At 42.7% G+C, this 23,037-nt stretch overlaps 2 protein-coding genes across 2 annotated transcripts in view; one reads left to right on the top strand and one right to left on the bottom strand.

Moving 5' to 3' along the window:
* The window catches only part of LOC311023251 (ras GTPase-activating protein 1-like), a 389,455-nt gene that overhangs the window by 315,225 nt on the left and 51,193 nt on the right, over nt 1–23,037 (top strand). The gene's annotated exons all lie outside the window — the stretch shown is intronic.
* Nucleotides 20,988–23,037, bottom strand: part of LOC311023184 (uncharacterized protein) — a 29,869-nt gene continuing 27,819 nt past the window's right edge. The window contains exons 13-16 of the mRNA XM_084024883.1: nt 22,836–22,934; nt 22,596–22,708; nt 22,015–22,066; nt 20,988–21,900 (exon numbers count right to left, since the gene is read on the bottom strand). Coding sequence (XP_083881009.1) covers nt 21,764–21,900; nt 22,015–22,066; nt 22,596–22,708; nt 22,836–22,934 — 401 coding nt within the window. The 3' untranslated portion in view covers nt 20,988–21,763. The remainder of the gene's footprint in view (nt 21,901–22,014; nt 22,067–22,595; nt 22,709–22,835; nt 22,935–23,037) is intronic.

Here is a 23,037-nt window from a genome sequence, read left to right as displayed (position 1 = left end):
AGAGGTGGAAGAGAGGAATCAGTAAGGCGACAACAGTGTCTGTGTTGGATTCCCCCAAGGAGAAATCGATTGCCACGCGCCTCGCTGTTCCCCAGAACTCTGCTCCTCCGTGCTTCTCTGGATGACACCATGCTGCTGGGAGCCGTAACACACTGTGCCCTTGGTCGGGGCTTAAGCAGATTGTGGGTCAGGAAGTCTTCCCTTCGGCATGATGCACTGTATCCCCGCTAAAATAAATTCTCCGCTGAAGAGCATTAAATTAACAGCGAGCGGCCTCTTGCACTTGTCTGCTGAGGACGACCAAGGGCTCAGAAGAAGACAAAAGGCACAGAGGGGGTGCGAAAGGAAAAGCACCAGTTTCTTTGATTTTCATCGACCAAAGACCTCCAAGTCTTCTGAGAGCATTTAACACTCACTGTATCTTGGTTACTTTGATTTTCTGTTGCCACAGTACAGTCCTATCACAATTCAGATAACAAGCGGTCATACATATAGTGCATACATCTAATATATGTCACCATTACTTGGTTACATCACCCAGTATGATCTAAGGTGTAACGGAATTGAGTGCTTAATGACTCCCATCTCTTATCAAATGCCACATTTATTTGTTTCCATTTAAATATCCAGTGAAATGCTATCCGTATTGTTATATAGGCTACAGCATGAAAAAATTGTATCAAGGATAAATGTTTATCCTTGTGAAGGAGCTGTCATGTTAAATCTCCAGAGCGTTTTCTCCCGTTACAGACAAAATGAATCTGGTCGCCTCATAATGAGTCCTTATTATGCCATTGTGTTTACGTTGGGCGAAACAAATTGTTATTCCTGTGGGGAGGGCGAGAAGAGAAAAAAAAAAGTGTATGTAATTTGTGCACCACGGCATTGTCATCAGGAGTAGCTGTAAAAGCGGGCGGACTCTGAAATGTGAGCTGTTGACACACACAGACGTACACGCACACACACACACAGAAAAAAAAGAAGTATGCAATAGCAAAGCCACACAAAAAGGAGTTCTGGGGCCCATAAAAGCATGCTGATGGAGTGGCAGTTGTAAATGAAATGTAATGAAACACTGCTGCTTGCTGTTGTCTTGATTCACTTCATCACATTGTGATCTCAGACTTTATGAGACAACCACCCCAACTGACAAATCTATATCCAGTGTTTTTTTCTTCTCTTTCTCTGTGTGTGTGCAAATGTGTATAACGTGTGTGAAATAGGGAGACAGGACTGGGGTGTTTATTATGTTCATAATATTGAACATTTTCAAGTTTAGAGTTTGGAAATGTGTCTACAAATAGGTCCAAGATGGTAAGTCTCTATTTAATAGCACATGTCACTGCCCTTATGAGATGGAATTTCGGCATGCTCAATACAAAAAACTGCCACGGACTTACTGTACTATTAAACCTCATGATTCCCCGGTGTCCGTCATCACCGATGTGTTGATTCAGTGAGAAAGACAGACGGCCAGTGACAGTCAGCGCATTCAACCTCAATTGACTCTAAAAGCTCTGACAATTACTCACTAAATCTCGTAATCACAATGACCCATAACAGTATCCAAGGCACTCCACTGGGCTCAGGAATGGTTCACTGTACAATTATTCAAATCACAGCTGAATAATAGCAATGGATGGAATTGTTGGAATAGAGTTATTATAGGGGAAGCCAGAGGTCTCAAATGCCACAAGTAATAGCCTTGTATCCACGGTAACCTTTCTGAGGTAATATCTGTAGAACGTGGCCGTACCTAATCAGAGAGCTGGGAAAATGTCCAACAAGAGCACATTGTGGAAGAGGTTGGGACAAGACTACTGGTTGTTGATGAAGAAGAGTAAATTATTGATTTATGTTCATAATTTTTATACTGGACACTTTTTCACAGTGCTTGGGCATCTACTGCTTTTAATACGATCTAAGCTGAGATAGCTATAAACTGGATTTATGGAAATGCTGTCTCTGATCTCACCCGAGCATTTCTACGTAACTTTCCCTTTTGTCCAGTTTTTAATACTTCAGATATAGCTATCACTGTTCTGAAAAAAATCTGGATTTCCCTGACACCCGCATGCATCCTATCATAAAGAAGAAATGGGGAAACGTCAGTGTGAGGGTTCGTCACATGGAACCATGGATGGAGAAAATGAATACAACTTTATTATTCATCACAAGGTTGGCAGGGAGAGCTGCTGAACACAATATATCCATTTTCATCACCCTAACAACTCTGTCATCCTCAGCATTAACAATTGAGCTTCATATATCAGCCTCAGTCATCTTCTTTCAAATCTCTGCATCCTCAAGATGAAGCTCTTCATTTAATTTGAACTTTTGTACCAACTAAGGAGGAATTTTGTTTGTGTGTGGACATCTACTGTAAAAATGAAAGTTTATAATTCACTATTTTCTGTGTTTCAACTGTAAAAACAATTGATTTTTTTTTTAATCTACATTTTATGTCACTGGATGGATATTTTCATTTTATTACTATTTTGGTGTTGGACATTTGAAAAATTGGATTAGATTCGAGCTATAAATCACACTCTCAATGGGCAACACTGTATTTTTGATGTCTGAAAAAGAAAAATTAAGGATACTGTGTGTTTAAGTTTAATAATATTAAGGAACGTGGACATGGCAGACTTTTACTGGGATTTCAGTGAACCATCCATAGAGTTTCCACAATAATCAATAATGTTTATTTAATTCAAAGTCATCTTTGATGACAAGAAAATTCAAAACGTAATTATGTTCTTTATCATTATTATTAACATAATAATGTGTACGTTTTTGTACTATTTCATCGATAGTAGTGACTAAAGCGACTTTCATGTTAATCCTACTAACCACTTTGTAGACTCCTACTATAAAACATAGCTTTATTGTCCTGACTGCATGAAGTAAAAGTGGGACACAGCCAGACTTAAATTACAGAGAGGCACAGCAGTTGCATGTGTGCACATAACATTGAGGCTGGTTGCCTAGTCACAGCGGAACACAGCGCTGCATCCTGGTCCCAGAGACCTGACTGGAGATGCTGACTCAGGCAAATCCCTCAGCTGCAGGCTACAATTGGCCCCCAGGAGCACAAAGTCTGACCCACATAGCTCAACGCTAGGTGTAGCGCAGCCCCAGCATACATTAAGTTTCACAACACTTCGCTGGTGCTAAAAACGAACACTTCTGGTGACGTTATGTCCAAACATTACAGCTCGGATACACTCGATGAGATACATCCTTTCTATTCTTTGCACAAAGAAAATCATTTTGAAGTGGTACGGACTGAATAACATGTTTGACCAGGCTGTCCTAATATGACCCTGAACGTATGTGGACATTAATAGACAGGAATAATCACCTTGTTTGTGCAGCATCTGTGTAATTTACAGCTTAATTAGTGTTAGTTATTCTCTTGTTGTTAGGTAAATGGGTTTGTTTGTTCTCAAAGGTGGTTTAAATCCAACATTGCACCATATACTGGTCAATTGCACACACACACACACACACACACACACACACACACACACACACACACACACACACACACACAGAGGGCAGTCAGATGTGTGGTGGCCTGAGGCTTTCTTGCCCTTGGCAACAGAGCGCGCGACCATTGCCTCCCATTAACCTCCTCCAAACAGAGAGGGAGAACTGCACACAGACAAGCGCTGAAGACTTTATATTTAGAGGTGTGCTGCCGAGGCTCCGCTAGCTAGCTCCGATCTGTCTTTGTTCCGACTTGAGAGGCAGTGTTTGCAGGCTAGCAGTAACCTGGCAACAGGTTAGGTACTCTTCCCTGATTGTGTTCCTTTATAAATAAATATATTTGCCTGTGTACCTGTGTAGTCGGGTGAGCTCACTCACTTCTCCAAGCGAGAACACTGTCAAAGTGTGTACAGTTGAATTTGCTTTGCCGAAGTCGAAAACTGGCAGACGGGAAACTGGAGGTTAAAGACTTTTAACAAAGTCAACCCAGAAGAAAGGGAAGGGGGGAAGGAAAGAGGAAACTTGGGTTCTTGGGTGTACGAATGTGGCCTCTTTTTATTGAAGCTGTGGCCTAGATGAGCACTTTTACTTAGAGTAGGATTTCGGATATGTGGCGTGTTCATGCCTCCCTCCTCTCCACTCGTCTGGTGGAAATACTATCCTCCACATTATTCAAGATCAACGTTTGTATGAGAGCATGCTTTTGTCTGGGATTGATCGGTAGCATAGCCATTTATCATGCCGGTAGGTATATAGCCTGAGAGCACTGGAGTGGGAAAAGAAGACACAGTCTTTTTCATTCTTGGTAATATACTGAATGGAATACAGGCTATATTAATAGACATATTTTCCTGGAATAAATATATATATATATATATATATATATATATATATATATATATATATATATATATATATATATATAATATTTCCTGTAGTATATCAGTGCTTAGAGTGCAAGAGGTGAATATTTAGACCTATAGATGTGAACCTGTGTAAACTTGTGGCACATGCGTATTTCCTTTCCTTTCTATAGAAAACCCTTAATTAATGTGGTTTTCCTTTTCCTACACTCTTTTTGTTAAGTATTATTTGGATAAATTTGTTCTGAAGGACTTCTTACTTCCATCCAATCAATAATTTACAGTGTTTTTTTCAGCCGTGAGTAAACTGTCAACAGGATCCTGATCTATTCGGATAACATGACCTCCATTATGTTATCATGAAGACACGAAGGTCATTGATTGGCGGGGAATCATTAGCGACTTTCGAGCTGATTCATCTGCCACTCCATTTAATAGACACGACCCTTGTGAGTGGAGGGAGACTAAATAGCCCCTATAGTTTCTGATCAATACATAACACTGTAAACAAACTCAAGTTAAAAACACTTCTGAAATGTTACGAACTAATGATAAAAAACCACAAAGAGTGTAGAACACATTCATGGTTGTATGATTTTACACCGTTTCATGTCTCAGTCCGTAGTATGAAAGCCTTGCGTGTACTTTTCCACGCCAACTTTGATCAGAGCCTCTGAGGAAAATGGTCATCTGGAGTCTGTAAAGGAAACTTTGTCTTAATTGTTAAAACTAACACTGTGCAACCTGTACTGTGTTCCCGCCGGGTCTCGGTGGGCACGACGGCAGCTGGCCCTATTTTGTTGTCAAATACAGGAAGGCACGGAGGAGAAAAACACCATGAACTTGTATCAGTAGAAAGAGAGAGAGGACACTTGGTATTATTAATAGTAACAGACCCATGACAGTGAACAGAGAGGAGCCTGTGTGAGCTGCCTTTTATTTCAACCACCCTCCCATATGCCCCGCGACTTCCCACTTCCCTCCACCCCAGCATCTTATGAAATATGTACAAGGCAAACAGAGGTGGGGTTGATGCGCAGACCTTCCTCCTCTATGACTAACCGCTACACGTCCAGTACCATTACTTATTTATAAGGCATGCCGTGTAAGTGCCAGAGTGGCCTCGCTCGCTTCCCTCCATGCCATAAGGGCACTTTCATAACACCCTGTTTACATTTCAACCACCAAGAGAGGAGTGATAACAAAAAAAAAGGATCTCCAATTAGTTACAGTGTCCAGAGCGTGGCGAGACACAGGCGGCTCTGACGCTCCTGATAAATATTTGTGATGTGTCTCGGGAAGCCGTCGGTTTGTGCTGGGGATCGTCCAAAGTTATTGGGGGAGATGAGTTGATTACTTTTTCCATAGAGTCTCAATTGGATTTCAAACATCAGAGTGGGGGGAAAAGTGTAAAAACAATAAAGGCTTAGTTCTAAAAGACCTGTTCAATGTACATTGCAATTAAAACTCAAGGAGCACTCTATGTTTATGCTCATTTACATTCTACTTATCTGTCTTTAAGTCAGAGTCTTTATGTCAGAGATCCCAATTTATATTTGTATGTTGCAAGGCCAGAACTATTACCGGGATTCCATATTATAAACGCTTTAAAATCATTTCCCAACGACATTCATTTCGGTCCATTTAGCGTAGTGATGTGAATCAGATACACTGCACACTGAAAGGAATGATGGATGTTCAATAGCCGGATTAGATTCTCTTGATACACATGGATTGAATAATAATTAAAATCAATTTTGACAACATGGCGACATTTATTATAGGAAAAATCAATGAACACAGCAAAGCCTCTTGGGTAGTGAATGCGTCGCAGCTTTACACAGAAATCTCTGTAATGGAGAGTGTGGGAGCTTTTGGAATTTGGCTTCTCTGGAATAAAAAACAACGTTTGCTACTTAGAATGGATGAAGAAATAAGTGGGAGGATTCATTGTCAGAAAGTAAACAAAGCAGTGTGACAAGCCAATGCCCCACCCCCCCACCAACACCCCCCCAGTTTGTGTAACACAACAAAGAATCAGATCAAATGTGGATTATGGAATAAACTGCCTGTGGCATTTTACATGCACCTTCCAACTGTATAGATTGCCAGCGTCATACTTACCAAGGGAAAGCATCTGGTAGAACTGTATTCTCCTATATGGTATTATTAACTTTGTGTAAGCCATGAAGCGCAGTGGATTTTTCTATCCACCTTAATTGAAAAATCAGGTCATACTGTTTTACCAGCAGTAGAAACTGTTGCTGAAACATGACCAACTTTAAAAGGGAAAAAAGTTGAATATATTTCATGAAAAGCTTAGGCTGCTCAGGAATTGATGTACGATCTAAAACAGTAACATTTGTATAATTATTGTGAAGTATTTGCTTCTGTGTAAATTGTGAAAGCTAAGCATCCTCCCTCCCTTATGGCAATGTAGGTCATATTTTCCTCCGGCTCTGCCTCTGGAGCGTCCCAGCGTGAGGCTAGCCCTGCCCCATCTCTGGATGCCACCGAACACAGAGCCGGCACTACCTCCCGGGACACACACACACATTCTGACAGAAGCGGTGCCAGGCAGACCTCAGTCATGTTACCATGCTGCACCGCTGTCTGGGACCTCCATTGCCACCGTGTCCCCAAACCACTATCCAGCACCACGCCTCATAGATCCAGCCTCGGGCCAGGCCAGGCCCTGCCCAGCTGTGTGTGATCCAGACCAGACCTGGGGCTGACACCAGTCCACCCACCGTCCACACCATCCACTTCACTTCATCCACATCTCCCACACCCTAATCTCTCTCATCACTTCTCTCCGGGGCGGATGGTGGGGGGTGTTGGGATTGACGGTAGGCTCGCCTCCGTCCTTGCCATCGCCATCTGCTTAGTGAGCCCAAGGAAAGCTGGAGGAACAGTCGCGTGCGACTGCCAGCCAGCCGGCCAGCCAGCCGGCCGGCAAGCCTCGCAGAGGGCCGCTGCGTCCAAAAGCTCTGCGCCGTGCCGCAGAACCTTAACTCACTGTCATAGGGCCGTCCAATGTGATTGATCTGGTCCATTTAGTCAGAGCAGCCAAGTCTGGAGGAGGCCTGGTCCTCCCGTAGCCTCTCCAGCCCACTCTAGCCCCGACATCCCAACTAGCACAACACAAACACGAGAGCACTGCCAGCTGGCCCGCAGGCTCGACATGCTCTGCCTGCTTTTTAGTTAACACGCCACAGGCCTAAAACCAGGCTTACACGGCTGTCCACAGCTCAATTCTTCTGGCGCTCCTCGTGACAAGTAATTAAACGGTATTGAATCAATGCTCACATTTCGATGTGCTTTTCAGTACGCGATAATGTAATTTCGTTGGAAAGGCAGAGTATTTTATCTCATTAACCACAGGTAATCTGAAGCTCAGTAGGTTAAATGCAGTTGCTCAGCACGACCAAATGAATGCGAAACCTTCTCCGGCTCTGTACGACGCCACTGATTCACAAAGCAGAGACTGAGCAGATTTTTTCTTTTTATTAAAACAAATGTGTCCCCCGGAATATTCCCAATACATTAATAAGTGGCAGATGAAATGCAGTTCGGAGGAAATTAAAGAGGTCATCAGTACAGGTTTGTACAGTTTCATTTTTCATCCCCCCCCCCCAATATTATTTCCTGTTCAGCATATTTACGTACGCCTGTCCCTTTTATTGGATGCTCGCTGCTCTGGTTTGGCTCATTCCTGAAATTATATTTCATTGGTTTTTAGTTACTATGAAAATGAGTTCCCTAGACACAGAGGTCATGGCCACAGCCCCTCCACCAGTTGCTATTTGTGCTCTGTGTGTATTACATCACTTTGAAATCAGACTAGTCCAAAGCATCAACTTCTCAATGCTCCCTTTTAACAAGCCGAGTGTTAGTTTTTGGGATTTACCCATCGCCGTGCTTTACGGTTTTCCTTCAAATTCCAACCACATCACATGGACTTATTTTTCCCTTTTAGACGCCTGACTGCCGAGCAGAAATCGATTCTCGAGCTGCTCCATTTCACTGTGTAAACAGTAAAAGGATCGCAGATTTTAGCATTAAAAGTCATGTAAGGTTTGCTTGATTTGTTGATATAGATGTGACATTTGGCCGAGACAGACGTTTGCTTTAAAGCTTTAATTGTGAGCGCTGAGGCGAAGCAAAGATACAGACCTTTTAGTTTCAGGCCGGTATCCAGAGGAGAAATTGACTCTATGTATTGCCTGTTTGCTGAGTGACTTTAAGAAACCCAGGGAAGTTTTTAGGAAGTTGAGTGTCCTATCACTTAAATATTTAACAAGAGGAGAGCTTTTTCCTCTGAAACATTTCAACATCCTCTTGGTCACTATATTTTTTTCCTCATGTTTTCTCTCTCTCTCTCTCTCTCTCTCTCTCTCTCTCTCTCTCTCTCTCTCTCTCTCTCTCTCTCTCTCTCACTGCCTGCTATTTCTGTTTTACTTTTGCTGCAGGAGACAACCTGTGTAACAAACACTGGGTAAAAGGGACAAAGGGGCTACCTGGTCAGGTATTCTGATATTTTTTAACTTTACACCTTAATTCCCCCTGTGGGTCTCAATAACAGGATGACCTTATCATATTTAATTGACCCTATATCTCACCCTTGGACTAATCATGTTGCCTATGCTTAAAAATATACACAAAACATTTTTCTAAGATACAGTTTGCGTATGGAGTAAATAATTCTCATCTTCATGAGCAGAATTTGAAGTCACGCTATTGTGTGATGACCTCAGCAAACCCCCTATCTGGTCTGTGTCCGAGGACCACCATGGGAACTTCGCTGGAGGGGTTAGCTGGAAAGATTGTGGGAGAGCAGTGACAGTTGGGGGACTTTTCTCATGTGAAAAGGACCCAGACGTCCAATAAAAAAACACACAACTACAAACAACGAGTATTCGTGACCTGATAATGTTGAGTTTGATCATTTTGAAAAAGTAGTGCTAATCGTTTTTTTTTTTTTTTTTCTTTTTCGCTGTCTCCACATTCCTAAATCGTAGCCAGGTTAATTAAAGAATTCTTTTTTTAATTCCCCAGGATATAATCATGACAGGTTTACAAGCAGCAAGGTAATATGATCTCATATTTTTGTTTGGTGCTGCTAACCGTGTTGCAAAGTAGTTTTAAAGCGTGTCTCCGATGCTGACATCTCATCATGGCGCAGTATGAAATGGTCCTGAAGTTGAATGAGACTCAAACAAAAGCGTGAGGGAATTAGTACATGCGAGGCACATTTCCAGAAAGTGTTTATGTTCCTCTTAAAGCCTTTCTCTGGCAGAAGCGATTACATGAACGTCTCCTACTTATTTGTTTTCATCTGAACGTTTGGCTGAGGGGTTTATCCATCTTGACAAGCACATAATGTGGCTTTTGGTGCTGTGAGGGAGAAAATGAGAGCGATCGGAGGAGAAAGAGGCGAGAAAATGTGAAAGTTAAAACAGAGGCTCTATGGTGGGGTTTTATCACTTTCCTTGCTCTTCCCTTCCCTCTCTTCAACAACATGCATAACCCCCCTAAAGATGTGTTGAAAGATCACAATAATCCCCTCGAAATGACATTAGTCCTCACTCTCCTCTTTGAGTAGGTGGAATGTATCTGAGCCAAATTACTGAAGACACTCTAGGGTGTTGGGAACGATGTGATAAACACATAAAGTTCCCAATGTAATTTGATTAAAGCTAAAAGTATAAATATGGTGTCTGCTCGGCATCCCATGCAAAGCCAATTAGAAGCTCTACAGTAAATGAATTTGGGTCGATATGATAGTTTGACTTCTTCAGCAGTCAAAAGTAATCTTTTAAAATAAGTGAGCATTACGGTAAACTTTCCATCATCCCCTATCGGTCACTACAATTTCCTTAAGGAGAAGCCTTGAAACCACACCGGCATGACATATAGCTTATTATCATAGAAAATTGCTTGTACACGCTATAGTTAGCATAATTGATCATACTGTCAAGGTCCCATTCTTATGCTATGTTGTATTCTATAATGTACCGCACCAACCAAAACCACCACAGTGAAAGAGCAGGCCAGAAAACACTGTTTTATGTGATATGCAGGAGAGAAAAAAAAGAAAAGAAAATGCATAATATTGCCTGGTTGGATTGTCCTCTAAAACACTGTCTCAACCACTTGACCACTACTTGCAGCAAAAACTTCAAAATAGAGCATTACAGAATGTGGACCTCTCCCTCTACCAACGGTACATTTGGACATCGCAGAAAACGCACCAAAGTGCTTATTTCTACTCCATCAAGTGGGGAGGCTGGGAGGCTGGACTCAAGTGCTCCGCTACTGAAATCGTTGCCAAGAAATGCTGCTGACTTTTCAACCAGTTTTCAGTTACTGGACATTATAATACAAGAGTGGAGAGGAGAGGTGCTCTCCATTCTTCTCTGTCTGTCTGTCTGTCTGTCTGTCTGTCTGTCTGTCTGTCTATCTATCTATCTATCTATCTATGGTTCTGCATGCATGTGTCTGTTTGCCGATCCACTTCCCCTGGTGTGGGAAGTGTTGGATAATTAGCTGCCTTATCAGCCTGGGACGCGGGCAGTCTCCTCTCCACTGACAGGTCATGGAGCCCAGCACCAGAGGGAGGTCTGACAAAAAGGAGGTGGTGGGATGATAAGGCCACAGGAGGAGAGACAAGGAGGAGAGAGAGAGAAAAGAGAAGGAGAGGGGGGAGGGTGGCGGAGAGGCAGACAAAACCTGAAAGAGAGAAATGGGATGAGGAGCCAGACAGAGGAGCAGACAGAGAGATGGAGCAGTTAAAAAGGAGGAGACAGTTAGGCCCCGCAAGGACAGAGCAGCTGCTCTGGCCTATCAGCTCTTCCACGAGACCTCGGCACTCATTAGCATAAATTCGAATGACAAATGTGGCCCGCTTTGGCAAAGACTAATTAATTCACGGAGGGGGGAAACTCACCAGAGTAAGGATTCAAATCGTTCAATGCCACGGGCCTGAACAAGTGTTAAGAGGGAGCGCGGTGAGCTCCATTGTGTTTTTAGAATTACTACAGTGGCCTTACATGTCTTGGAAAAAGGTTACGGCTTTCATTGGAGTTGTGTTTTGATCATTTATTTTTTTCAGCATTCAGGTTGAGCACTCAAAAAGTTTGAGTTAGTTAAGTACGATGTTGCTTTTTATTTATATATATAACAATGCTGTGTGTGTGTCTGTTGGGGAGGTACGATTATAGGTTGATTAGACTGATACGCTGTGTATGTTCATGCACAAACAGGCGCACACACACTTCATGATTTATAAGAGGGAACAATGGACTGGAAAAGATGGTTTCGCTCTGAAGTGATGGCAGGTTGAGCGGCCTGGGAGACACAGGGAAAGGATAAGTGCTCCCCCTTGTGTTCGGCACACATACTTCTGCTTTTAATCCTGCCTCAATCTGCTTTCAGAAACTGTATTCAGACACTGTAGGACAGTGTAAGGTCACATTACGATGATGTTAAAGTGTACCTGCACATCACATTACGCCTCTTCCTCTCTTCTCATCACAGTGAGAATTATCTCTATAGTCTATAACTATAGTCTGAAAAGTCTGCCAATGTCTCATCAACTTTTTGCTAACAAGCCTATATCACCCTGAGGAGATTTGTATAAATGTAATCAATCCAACACGTTGACAAGTAACACCGGCATGGAGGCTCTAAATGATCCGTTTGGACTGAGATTATAGATAAAGTGTCTTCTTCGTGCCCCAGCTTGTGTTTGTCTTAAAGTATCGTTGTTTTCCACTTTACAGCAGGTTAAAATCATCACGTCCAGGTGTTCCTGCAGCAGCCAGAGTGTGTGCACGACTCTCTAACTGTGAGTGTGTACTGGAAACACTGTCTTTCATTCTCTCCCGCTCTTCGCCCTGTCTCGCTCACTCACTTGCATCTTTGCCTTTCCTTCCCTACACACTCCCGAAACACACCGAGCTCAGCCAGGTGCAACCGTTTTCTTTACCAAATCCCTTGTTAAAGACCCCACAATGGTCGCCCCAAGAGCGCTCCCCGCTAAACCAGGCTCTTCCTGCACCATAATTACATCAAAACAGAACATGTTGTGCAGTGTGAGGACTATTTATACATCCATGTCGAGAGCCAGTTTTTTCGCTCGTTCTGCTTTCAAGGAACATCCTTCTGTGACTACTGTGTGTGTGTGTGTGTGTGTGTGTGTGTGTGTGTGTGTGTGTGTGTGTGTGTGTGTGTGTGTGTGTGTGTGTGTGTGTGTGTGTGTGTGTGAGAGGACTCAGGGTGGGTGTTGGAGGAGCAAATGGGTGGCGGTTGGCGGGGGTGGTGTGATCAGCCAGGTGGTATACCGGGGCCCCAGTTGCCGCTGCCCATTACCAATTACCCCAAGACTTCCACACCTGTGAAACGCATTATATCTTGACCAAAACACTGAAAGGGGTGGTTCTCTTTTTTTTGTCAGACGGTGGCAGACAGCTAAAGCGATTTGAAGGCAATGTTATAACCAACTGTTGGTTCAAAAGGGATCATTCAGGCTAAGCCACAACTATTATGGGCCTACTATTCATATCTTTGCATGAGGCCATCACAATTTCCACACTAGCTCTGTATGAAATATGATTGCTCTCCGGTTGGAACTACAGAATGGTCTTTGTTGGCCAGATCTCATAATCGTGCAATGTTCCAGACTCTGATGGGCAATTACACTGCAGGCCCGGTCATTTATTTATTTAATACCATCGCTACCATGGCAATGACGTTTGTCTCACTCATACCAACATGCCGTTATTTAACATTTCACTTTATTACTCCACGTTTGTGGACAGACTTTTAATGCATCATCGTGTCAACAGCGGAAGACGCGTTTCCACACATTACGGGACAACTTTGAGTTGGAAAATTCACTGACTTAGGTTGTTTCTTCGTGTCTGTTTGTGTTTGCGTGTGGAGGAGGAAAGAGGATGTTCAGCCAATAGAAATATGCAAATATGTTTTGATAGACGGTCATGGTAAAATGACCACTGTGCACCATGTCAGGAGCTGGTTCGTCTAAGTGATAGTTATGGCCTTGAGGTTGAGCAACAGCAGCAAAACAAGCAAAGCACAAAAAAACAAACAAAAAAACATAAAATTCAGTGGCAAAACTCTGGAACTGCAGCAAACTAGGAAGAAACTTCATTACGATATTATGGTGGTTTAGTGTTTTCAGGTGAAAGTGAAACACATGGAGGAAAAATCGTTGTTTTATATATAACATTTGCTGGATAAATCTCAGTGCATTGCAGGCAGTTATTAAATGCATGCATAAATTACTATGTGAAAAAAATATTATCTACAGGGAGCCCCCTTTGATGTAAGGGGAAATAAATGGAGTGAAGAAATGCAATGCCCCCACACTCACCCGATCAACTCAACAGAGTGTCATGACCAGCAGCTTCGATAAGTTATCGGGGCTCTTGTATCACAAAACTTCAAAACTCACTCATGTTGGCTTGATTTCTGAGGGCATTGTGTTGCAATCTCCATTTACCACCAAGATATTATCACCTGATTATGCAACAAATCACTGGACATTTATGTATACAGTCCTGTATTCCCGCTATCATTAATCACAGTCAATGAACAATCAAGTTCAAACACCTTTGAGCTCAATATCTACTCTCCTGAAGGCAACCACGGCCTGATCATCTCGGGATAATGAAATTTGGACTCACATAAACTGAGGTATGACTGTTGCTACACCTTGGTGCTGACGCATGTGGCGCGGGGGAGGAAGGGAGTGGAGGAATCATGGGAGGAAATGGTTTCATGGCTGAGCTGACTGTTTGAATTAGTGTATCTGAAATGGGCATCGTCTGCTAGCACTCTGACATGGTGTTGCTCTCGCCTTTGGCATGCATCCATCCCTTCAGAATGACACACACACACACACACACACACACACACACACACGTAGTCAGACATGGACGCATGCACGCGCCCGCGCACGCCAACACACACGGCGCATTCAGCCTGCCTTCCTCCGACCTCCCCGCTGCGTCTGACACAGCACCCATGATCCTTTGCCTCGCGGGCTGTGAGCTGTCACTGTGACAGTTCATGAGGAGGTTGACATGTGACACTGCAAGACAGGATCAAATGTGTCATCGTCTCCTCGAACAAAGGAACGAGGAGATGAGAAACTCTTCCGTGTACCATAAGCTCATTTGTGTTTGTTTCCGCAGCTACGTTGAAAATGTTCATCTTTGATTTCGTCGGTTTCAACCACGATTTGGCTCTTTTATTCAGACGCGTGTAAGCGGGGGGGATTTGTTTGTGAACCGAAACGGCAATCAAACGGGCAAAATAAATGCCACATGTCATTTTTTTTTTCTTCCCCTGTTTGGATTCCAAATAGATAGAGTTTTAAAAGGAACTGAATAATAATAATAATAGAACTTGAGCTGAGTTATTACCCGATGTGAGCAGGCCGAGGTGTTGAAATTAGATTAGGGCATAAACGCATAAGATTACTGCAGTAATCCTCTACTCTACTCTCCTGTGCTCGACAAGCTGTCGTCAGGTACAGCACATGCAGTATAGGCTGCACACACACACACACACACACACACACACATAAAGCTGTCCAGGTCTCACTAGCTTAGTCCAATCCATCCAGGGCTGCCCAGGCCTCTGCTGTGCTAGCAGACCACACATCCACACATCAGCCCTTTATTGTTCCTTCCACTGTGGTAATGGAAACAGAGTCAATGTGGCACGGAGGGGGAGGAAGTAGTGGCCAAGGGCTGTGGGCCCTGTACGGCCCCTGCACGGTTGGCATCTCTACACTCACACACACACTCACACTTCTGCACACACACACACATTACTGCGCACAACCTGTCTTTCCCTCCCTCTGGATTTGACACACACACATATACATATAGACCATTACGAGGGAGTTCGGCAAGCCGCACTCTAGTGAAAACACACACCGCCTCTGCATCCCTTCAAATGGTAGGAAATCCTGGACATGTCGAGCACATTTAGAAAAATACTTGAGGTTTTGGAGAAGTCGGGATCACCTCATCTCGGTAGTAACGTGATGCCGGTTATATTAAAAAATGAAGGGGTGCCCATATGGAAGCCATCGCAGGCCTCGTGCACGCACGTACAAATCAAAGGAACTCCGGCCCGGCTGCTAATGAGGGTGACCGTGGCGTTTTTTATGTTGTTATCCTTCTGTGTGGCTTAGGTAACGGCCAAATAGGATGGGAGGAATTTCATCCACACACGGTCAGGGGGGTCCGGGCGGTATTGTTACAGCCTAAACACATTTTTATGGTCTTTGTAGCCTTTGAATTATAGTATCAGCTCTACACATGGCAGGTAGGGTTTAGTGGACGGTTAGCAAGCTGGATTTATTTGCTTTAAATGTCTCACAGCAAGCCAACCTGACACTGAGCGGTGCTCTGTTTACAAACACCATGTGCTGAGCAAAGTGGAAGAGAACAGGATAAATGATTTAATCTGCTGCACAGGCCTTTACAGGACTATAAAAGTACAGTTCTTTATCCTTCCTCTGATGCTTCCGTGTGTCTTTCACGTACCTGATCTTTAGTGTGGACAAAGTGCTGCTAGATGGGCTAGCTGCTCCTGGTTGCTGTTCGAATGTGTGTGTGACAGATGCAGCGTGTCTGTATATTTGTGCATCTGTGTGTGTACTCGTGTGCTGCTGTGCTATCGGTCTTGGTCAGGTCCCCCCGCCCGGGTGTGTAAAGGTTTGTCTCCCTGTGTTGTTGCAGCCTGTGTAATCATGGTATTAATTATTAGCTGTTTGCTCTCCATCATCCACCTCCCCTGGGGCGGGCACCGTGCCTGGCCTGCCAAGGGCTGGCTCTGGGTGTCTCATCCACTATAAATCTGCACGGTTAACATCACAATCATCAGAACGGCAACGTGAGGCACAAACCCTTAGACGTGTCTTATCGCAGGGTTGAAAAGTGAAAATTCCATCGATTTATTAATAGAATTAAAACAAAAAACTTTTTTTTGCATCAAACAATGCCATGTTTTTTTTTGTTTTTTTGTTTTTTTTCAAAACCACACTTACAGCCTGAAATCATGTAGTTCAGCCAAGAAATAAACAATGTGTCCCCACGGGCTTAGCCTAAATGGTGTGAGAAAAGATGTCTCACTTTATCCTGCTTGATGTCCTCGGGCCAGGCTGTGAATTAGTCTCAACTCTATCCGCTCGCATACGTGTCCTTTTCATGCACTGCCACCGGCATATCCCCATCACTCACCGACACACACACACACACACACACACACACACACACACACACACACACACACACACACACACACACACACACACACTTATGTACATTTGTCTCCATCCAATGCCACCATGGGCATCGCTCCTTCAAACATACTTATGAAATGAATTGTCTCAGAGAAAGTCACAGCATCTGGCAGTGATTGTGGTGCCACAGGCTGTGTGTGTGTGTGTGTGTGTGTGTGTGTGTGTGTGTGTGTGTGTGTGTGTGTGTGTGTGTGTGTGTGTGTGTGTGTGTGTGTGTGTGTTTGTCACCAAGAGAATGAGGGCTTTCACCCCTGCTAGGTTTTAGCATGGCTAACCCCAATATTGACCGCTTAGATATTATTTAACTGCTGACTGGCGAATTCCAAAAACAAGTCTAGTCTTCAGTTTTAAGGCCGTGATTTACTTTGACAATATTTCCCTATTCGTTATAGAATTTTCACCATTGCTTCTTATTTAAAAAAAAAAAAATATGAACAATCACAAGCAATCCAAAACATTTAAAGTCATTTACTGGATTGAAAGCAATTTAGAAAATCTTGAGATTAAACTCCATTATCCATCATTCATATTGGGCAATTTTGCTTTAGTTGCCTTTCAGCGGTTACCGCAGCCTCTGTCATGTTTCCCATTTCTTTCAAATTCAATGATAGTCATAAAGAACCAGAAAATATCATTTTAAGCAGAACACATTTTACATCAATTTACCGAATGGAAACATAAATGATCGGTATGAACAAAAATCCAATAAACCTAAACCAGAACGGCAGATATTTCTTCTGGAACCACAGCAGAGTTAATAAAAATCACTTATGGTTTTCAGAGAAACAACAGCATTTCATTGTCCAGGATAACGGCTTGAAGATGAGGTAACAGATTTGGACGCGCCTGTTGCTAGATTCAAAGCCTAATTTATTTTTTTTTCATCTTTAGAATCAGGAAAATAAGGCATTTGTACAGAGTCTGTTGCATTAATTAACAACCACCAACGTTCCCCTGTGGTTTCCAACCACTTTGAAGATTCTTTCACAATAGACTGAGAGATTTAACCATTTACTGAACCGAATGGGGGGGAGAAAGAAATCTCTGTGATTGGATCACAATGCCACATGTTGGCTGATTGTATGCGCAAGAATTGTATCGTAAAAGCGAAAACCGCCTCCTGGGAATCATGTCAGGAAAAAAACCCTGGAGGAAATGCTGCCAAGTAGTCTTCACCAATGACTGGTAAAAAGAGATCTTTTTTTTAAATCTTTTTTTTGCTTCAAGACAGAGGGACGTGCTAATCCTCTCTTCATTGTGAGGGCTGTGTAGGACTGGCCGAGGGAAATAGCTTTTTTTGATGGCAGTGGCGGGGAAAGGGAGCTTTGCCAAAGAGGGCTTCAGAAGTTAATGGGCCGGTTTCTATGCTGACAGTAAAATCTTGGCTGGAGCCATCAGGAGCTTCCAAGACGTTATCTACTTCAGCGGTTTTGAAGATTATCTTTAAAGGGAAAACAGAAAAAAAAAATGACAATGTCAAGAACAAGAGAGATGTCTAAAAGCAAAGGTTTAATCAAGACTTACACCAGATGGAATTATCACCGAGCTAAAGCTGATTTATGTTGAGGAAGCATAATAGAGAAATTCTTCCCAGATAACAGTCGTAGCCTTGAGATCGACTCACAGGCAAGAAAGCATCAGTGGTGGATTCACATTTTGATATGGCACCAAGGGTTTGTATCGCCGGCGGGGAGCGGTTGATCCGATGGATGAAATATCGCCCGCGGTAACTGTTGCCCCTGCAGAACGAGAGCCAAGCAGAAAATGAGACCCATTTTCTCAGAATGTGCTCTTACGTACAGGTGCTTACAAACGCTGATCTTTATTTCAGCAAGGGAAGAGGAAACACAGGAGCTTCTTAAGTCTTTTAAAAATAACACCGCATGCCTGAGCTCTGCCGAACCTTTACGAAGGCATGAGCACTGTGTTGCTTTCATAGCACTTTAGTGGGGAAGCTCCGTCCGGGTAGTCCTGGTGAGGTAACCTGAAGCCTTCAGGACAGACGGGGTCTGTCCTTCATGTTTCCTTCGACAGAACAACGAGCCAAAAAGAAAAGAAGTCCCATTCGCTCACGCTTCCACACAGGTGCCTTCAGCTGAAGAAGGAAGGCTGAACGTAGTTATCAGACCGCTGCGGTAAGATTTTGGATCTCCTGCAAACCGACACTCCCCCAAACACATAATTAATCACCAAAAAAAAGTTAACTATTCGTTAGACGTGACAGGGGGCAGGAGGTTGCCTCGGATATGGAGGCTAAGAATAGTCGGCGTCTGCGGTTGTTTGTACATGTATGTGTTTTTCGTGTGTACGTTTGTGTGAATGTGTGTATCTGTGCTTATCCAACCCTCCAAGGTTTTGACCAGAATCAGCTTCCGAGCAGAAACCCCAGCCAATAAGCCCACGAGCCATCAGCAGCCAGGTCAGATTAGGTGTCTGCCATTGGCCTTTGTGCTGATAACACTACAATGAGTGACACTTCCCTACCGCCACTTCACCTCGGCTGTCCCACACTTGTCAGCCCTCCACCGGCCAGATAGGCTCTGTCAGTTAAACAAGAGATAAAGGGGGGGAGGGGAGGGAGGGCTGTTCTGTTAGTTTAGCACCCTAGTCAGAGGGGTTTTTTGTTCCTGATGAGGGTCAGAAGGAATGGACAGCCTTAAGACAGAGGGGTAGGGAAAGTCGACTGGCACATTAGCCAGCGTCTCCCTATCACTCAACTAATCCGAGGAGACAAGGGATCTCTTGAGTTGTGGGGATAACCATGGGAACGGGGATACGGCGAAGTGAGGGAAGAGGGGACACAACCGTCAATATCAATTTGCCCTCACGTTCTCCGTGCACAGATGTCCTCTCTCACCCTCTCTCTTCTCATGCACACCAATGTTTAATTATATACATTGCTGTTATGAGTAATGCAAAGTTTAGCAGTTTTTTAAAACTTAAATTAAGTCGTTTATTTTTCTATCTCTCAATCTTGCTCATTTCAGCTTTTCACAGTCTTGCCACCCAATTAGTATTTCATAAGAGGCTCATCACCTCTTCACACACATCACTGATGATTAGCCCACTGGGATAACCTGGAAAGAATAGTCTCCTGGATAGATTTAGTCAGTCTGTCAACAGGCATCGGTTCAGGCGGGATGAGACCCATGTCAAACATTACCTCTCTATTTCAGAACAGAGGCACATCTGCCAAACACCGTTACTGAACTGGCACCGCCAGAGCGTAACCTAGCCCTCGCATAAATATTAAAAAGGTGTATGCTTAAGAAATATTAATGTCATGTTCAATCAATCATTATTACCCTGGGGGAAAATCCTGTTTGAGGTGTAGCAGCATTAGCAATTTTTAGCTTTGGAAATGTCTGGATATCCCACTTCCAAAATGTGTCTAACAATAAGCCTCCTCTCTGCCTGTCAAAATATTTTCCCCTTTTGTCCTGAGGAATCGGTTCATTTCAGAGATCTCTCAATAATGTCCTCACTGACGTGTCAGAAAAGGCACTGTCTCCACCTATAGGTGGAAACACAGAACTACAATCTATCCACTCTTCCTCCCAGTTTAATGCATTTAAGAAACCATGCTTAAGTACAATAGAAATCAAGTTTATTAATGAAAAACTTAAATATCATATTATGTTGAATGCAGTCTACTTCTACTACAACCTTTACTGAACCTTTGCTCAACACCCACTCACAATGAATAAACAAACTATAGATGAATCCATTTTATATGAAACAAAATCAAATGTGTGCTATTCTAAAATTAAATGTATTATTTTTATCTAAAATAAGTTATGGTGTTTAAGTTACATTTAATTAATAGTATTCAAAAAATCTGAAAGGGAAATGTTTTGCCATTTAGAAACAAATTGTCCTTAAATGCATGACAACAAAAACAAAACTCCAAAGGTTATAAATAAGCACAAAGCTTTGTCCTTTAACATGACAAATAATAAACAATATAAGTCTGTATGAATTCATATTTTAAACAATGTGTTCACTCACAAACGGCTCAGTCAATAATAATATCCACGTTTGTTTGAATGTTGAAACCTGTAAATGTGAAGAATAAAACAACAGACTTGAGAGCGGTTTGTAGATGCTGTATATTTGTAAGTTAGGAGTAAATACAATGAACATACACACCATCCAACAATCATACAACCAACAAACAAACATGTATAGAAAAAGAGAAGATCTGTGATGCTTTTTATACATTCTTATATACAGTGAAGATTATCAAGATATTACAGAAGATTAAAAGAAGATTTTTTTTTTTATCTGTGTTGACATAATGTTTTAATTTCTTAAAATCTTGGAACAATTAAGACTGAATCACAAAAATGCATGGGAGGACGTCACCATATGAACAAAATACAACCCATCTTGAAGCGCAACAGAAACTCTGCTTGTTCCTCTTGCATTATGCTGCCGTCCGTGTAATTAAAATGTGCTGTCAGTAACAAAACAGTGCTACAAAATAACTCCGTAGATACGGAGAGATGATTATAAGTTGATGGCTGATAGGTGCATCTTGATTATATATATACACACACACCAGTCAAGAGCAGTAAATTATTTTTTTAGCAATGTAAGACACAAAGCAAACTGTGAGCAGATTGGAACGCTTCTTATACGCGTGGATCAAAAAGACGACGGTACACTGAAAAATCTGTTTGTGTTTCACGGAAGAAAAAGCAAGTTTGTGATCCTTTGTCATCGTGATATGATCCCTCCCACCAACATTCCTGCTCTATCTCAAAAGGAAATAAGTTATTTTGGTCCCGGAAAAGGTCTCCGCTATTTTATCCAAGAAAATGAGGCCCGGGTAATTTCTGCATACTTGTGAGAATATATTGTTTTGCTCAAAAAGACATCAAAATAGAGAGTCGCACTTTGCTTTATGCTTTCTACAAAACATGGAGCCACATTTTCTTCTTCATCCTGCCTACAAAATAGAGAGTACAAAGTTTGAGTGGGAGGATGAAGGTAAAAAAAAGCATGCACAAATGTGAGGGGAGATGGTGTCCCTGAGTGTGTGCGAGTGGGTTACTCCGCCTGCTTATATGGTCTCCACATAATTGGCAGGAAACAAGCCTTGACGGCCATCTTTGCTCCATCCCCTCCACCAGGCTTTGTCCACCGTTTCCACGTCCTTGATGATGTCACCGGGTTCAAACGAGATCTCGGATTCGTCCTCTGTGGGAACCGCAAGATAACACGGTGAAGACCAACTAATCACGGTGCAATTACCGTAAGTGGAGGCACTTTACGTGCACATGCGTGGCGATTATCCTCTAAATGGCAGCTTACCTGCTTGGTAGTCGTACAGAGCACGGACGCACATTTGTTGCTCGGCTAAAACCTGAAGTGGAGAGGTGGGGGGAAAAAAAAGATGGAGTCAGAAAAATAGGTGTAATCATCTCATTCACAAGACAGAATAAATGCAAATAAAATTACTTTGGTATCATGGTATCTTTCTTCACATTAAGTTTGATTGTAAATGATAAGGCTGGGAAATATTTTGTCAACAAAAGGCCACCAAAGCCTGATGCATCATACTTCTCTGCAAGAAACCGTAATAGTCCAAAAATCATTCAAAAAGCATCACTAAGCAACACCGTAACCCTGGGTGACATGCTCTCAACTAATGATGAACTTGAGCCTTGTACTTTAAATCCCACATACACTGTTCTGCTGCCTTGAATACTCACTAGTAAACTACACGTGTATTAATCCACTGCCCAAAACTAGTACCCAACAAATTACTGAACCTTTTTTGAAAAAATTAAACATGTTTGTGACCCGAGTGATATCTTCATTTGAACCCAATGAGCTGATAAAATTAAAAATGTGATTAAGAGACACTGTACATTTGTTTCTCGATACAGTACCTCTTGTCCGTTTTCCGTGATCATCTGTTCCTTGTCCTCCTCCTCTGCCGTGCCGTAGCAGCCAGCCAGCTCCGGTGAGCTGAGTTCTGTGTCCGAGGGACTCAAAGATCGCTCTGAAGGAAAACCAGCGAGAAAAACAAGCATTCATCACAGTCCAACCATCACAGAGAACGAATATAAGTAGTAATACTGAATGTATTATCACTGAATAATCATTGGAATATTGTGTGATTGCCGAACCTATGCCATTCTGTTCCTGTGTGTCCGCTCCATTTGTGATCCCATTGGTTGTCAGGACGACCGTCTCGTGTTTGATCACTTGACAAATAGTTTGGGCATCTGAAATAAGACATAAGTGTTATACTTTGTCAAGGTCAAATGTCATTTTACCTTTTGGAAAGCTACTTAAAAGAAACAGCGTGTGATCATGTAACAAAATAGT

This window comes from Eutrigla gurnardus (genome assembly GCF_963514095.1).
Source record: "Eutrigla gurnardus genome assembly, chromosome: 13".
NCBI lineage: Eukaryota > Metazoa > Chordata > Actinopteri > Perciformes > Triglidae > Eutrigla > Eutrigla gurnardus.
The sequence above is the reverse complement of the archived record's forward strand: the minus strand, read 5'-3'. Positions and strand labels throughout refer to the sequence as shown.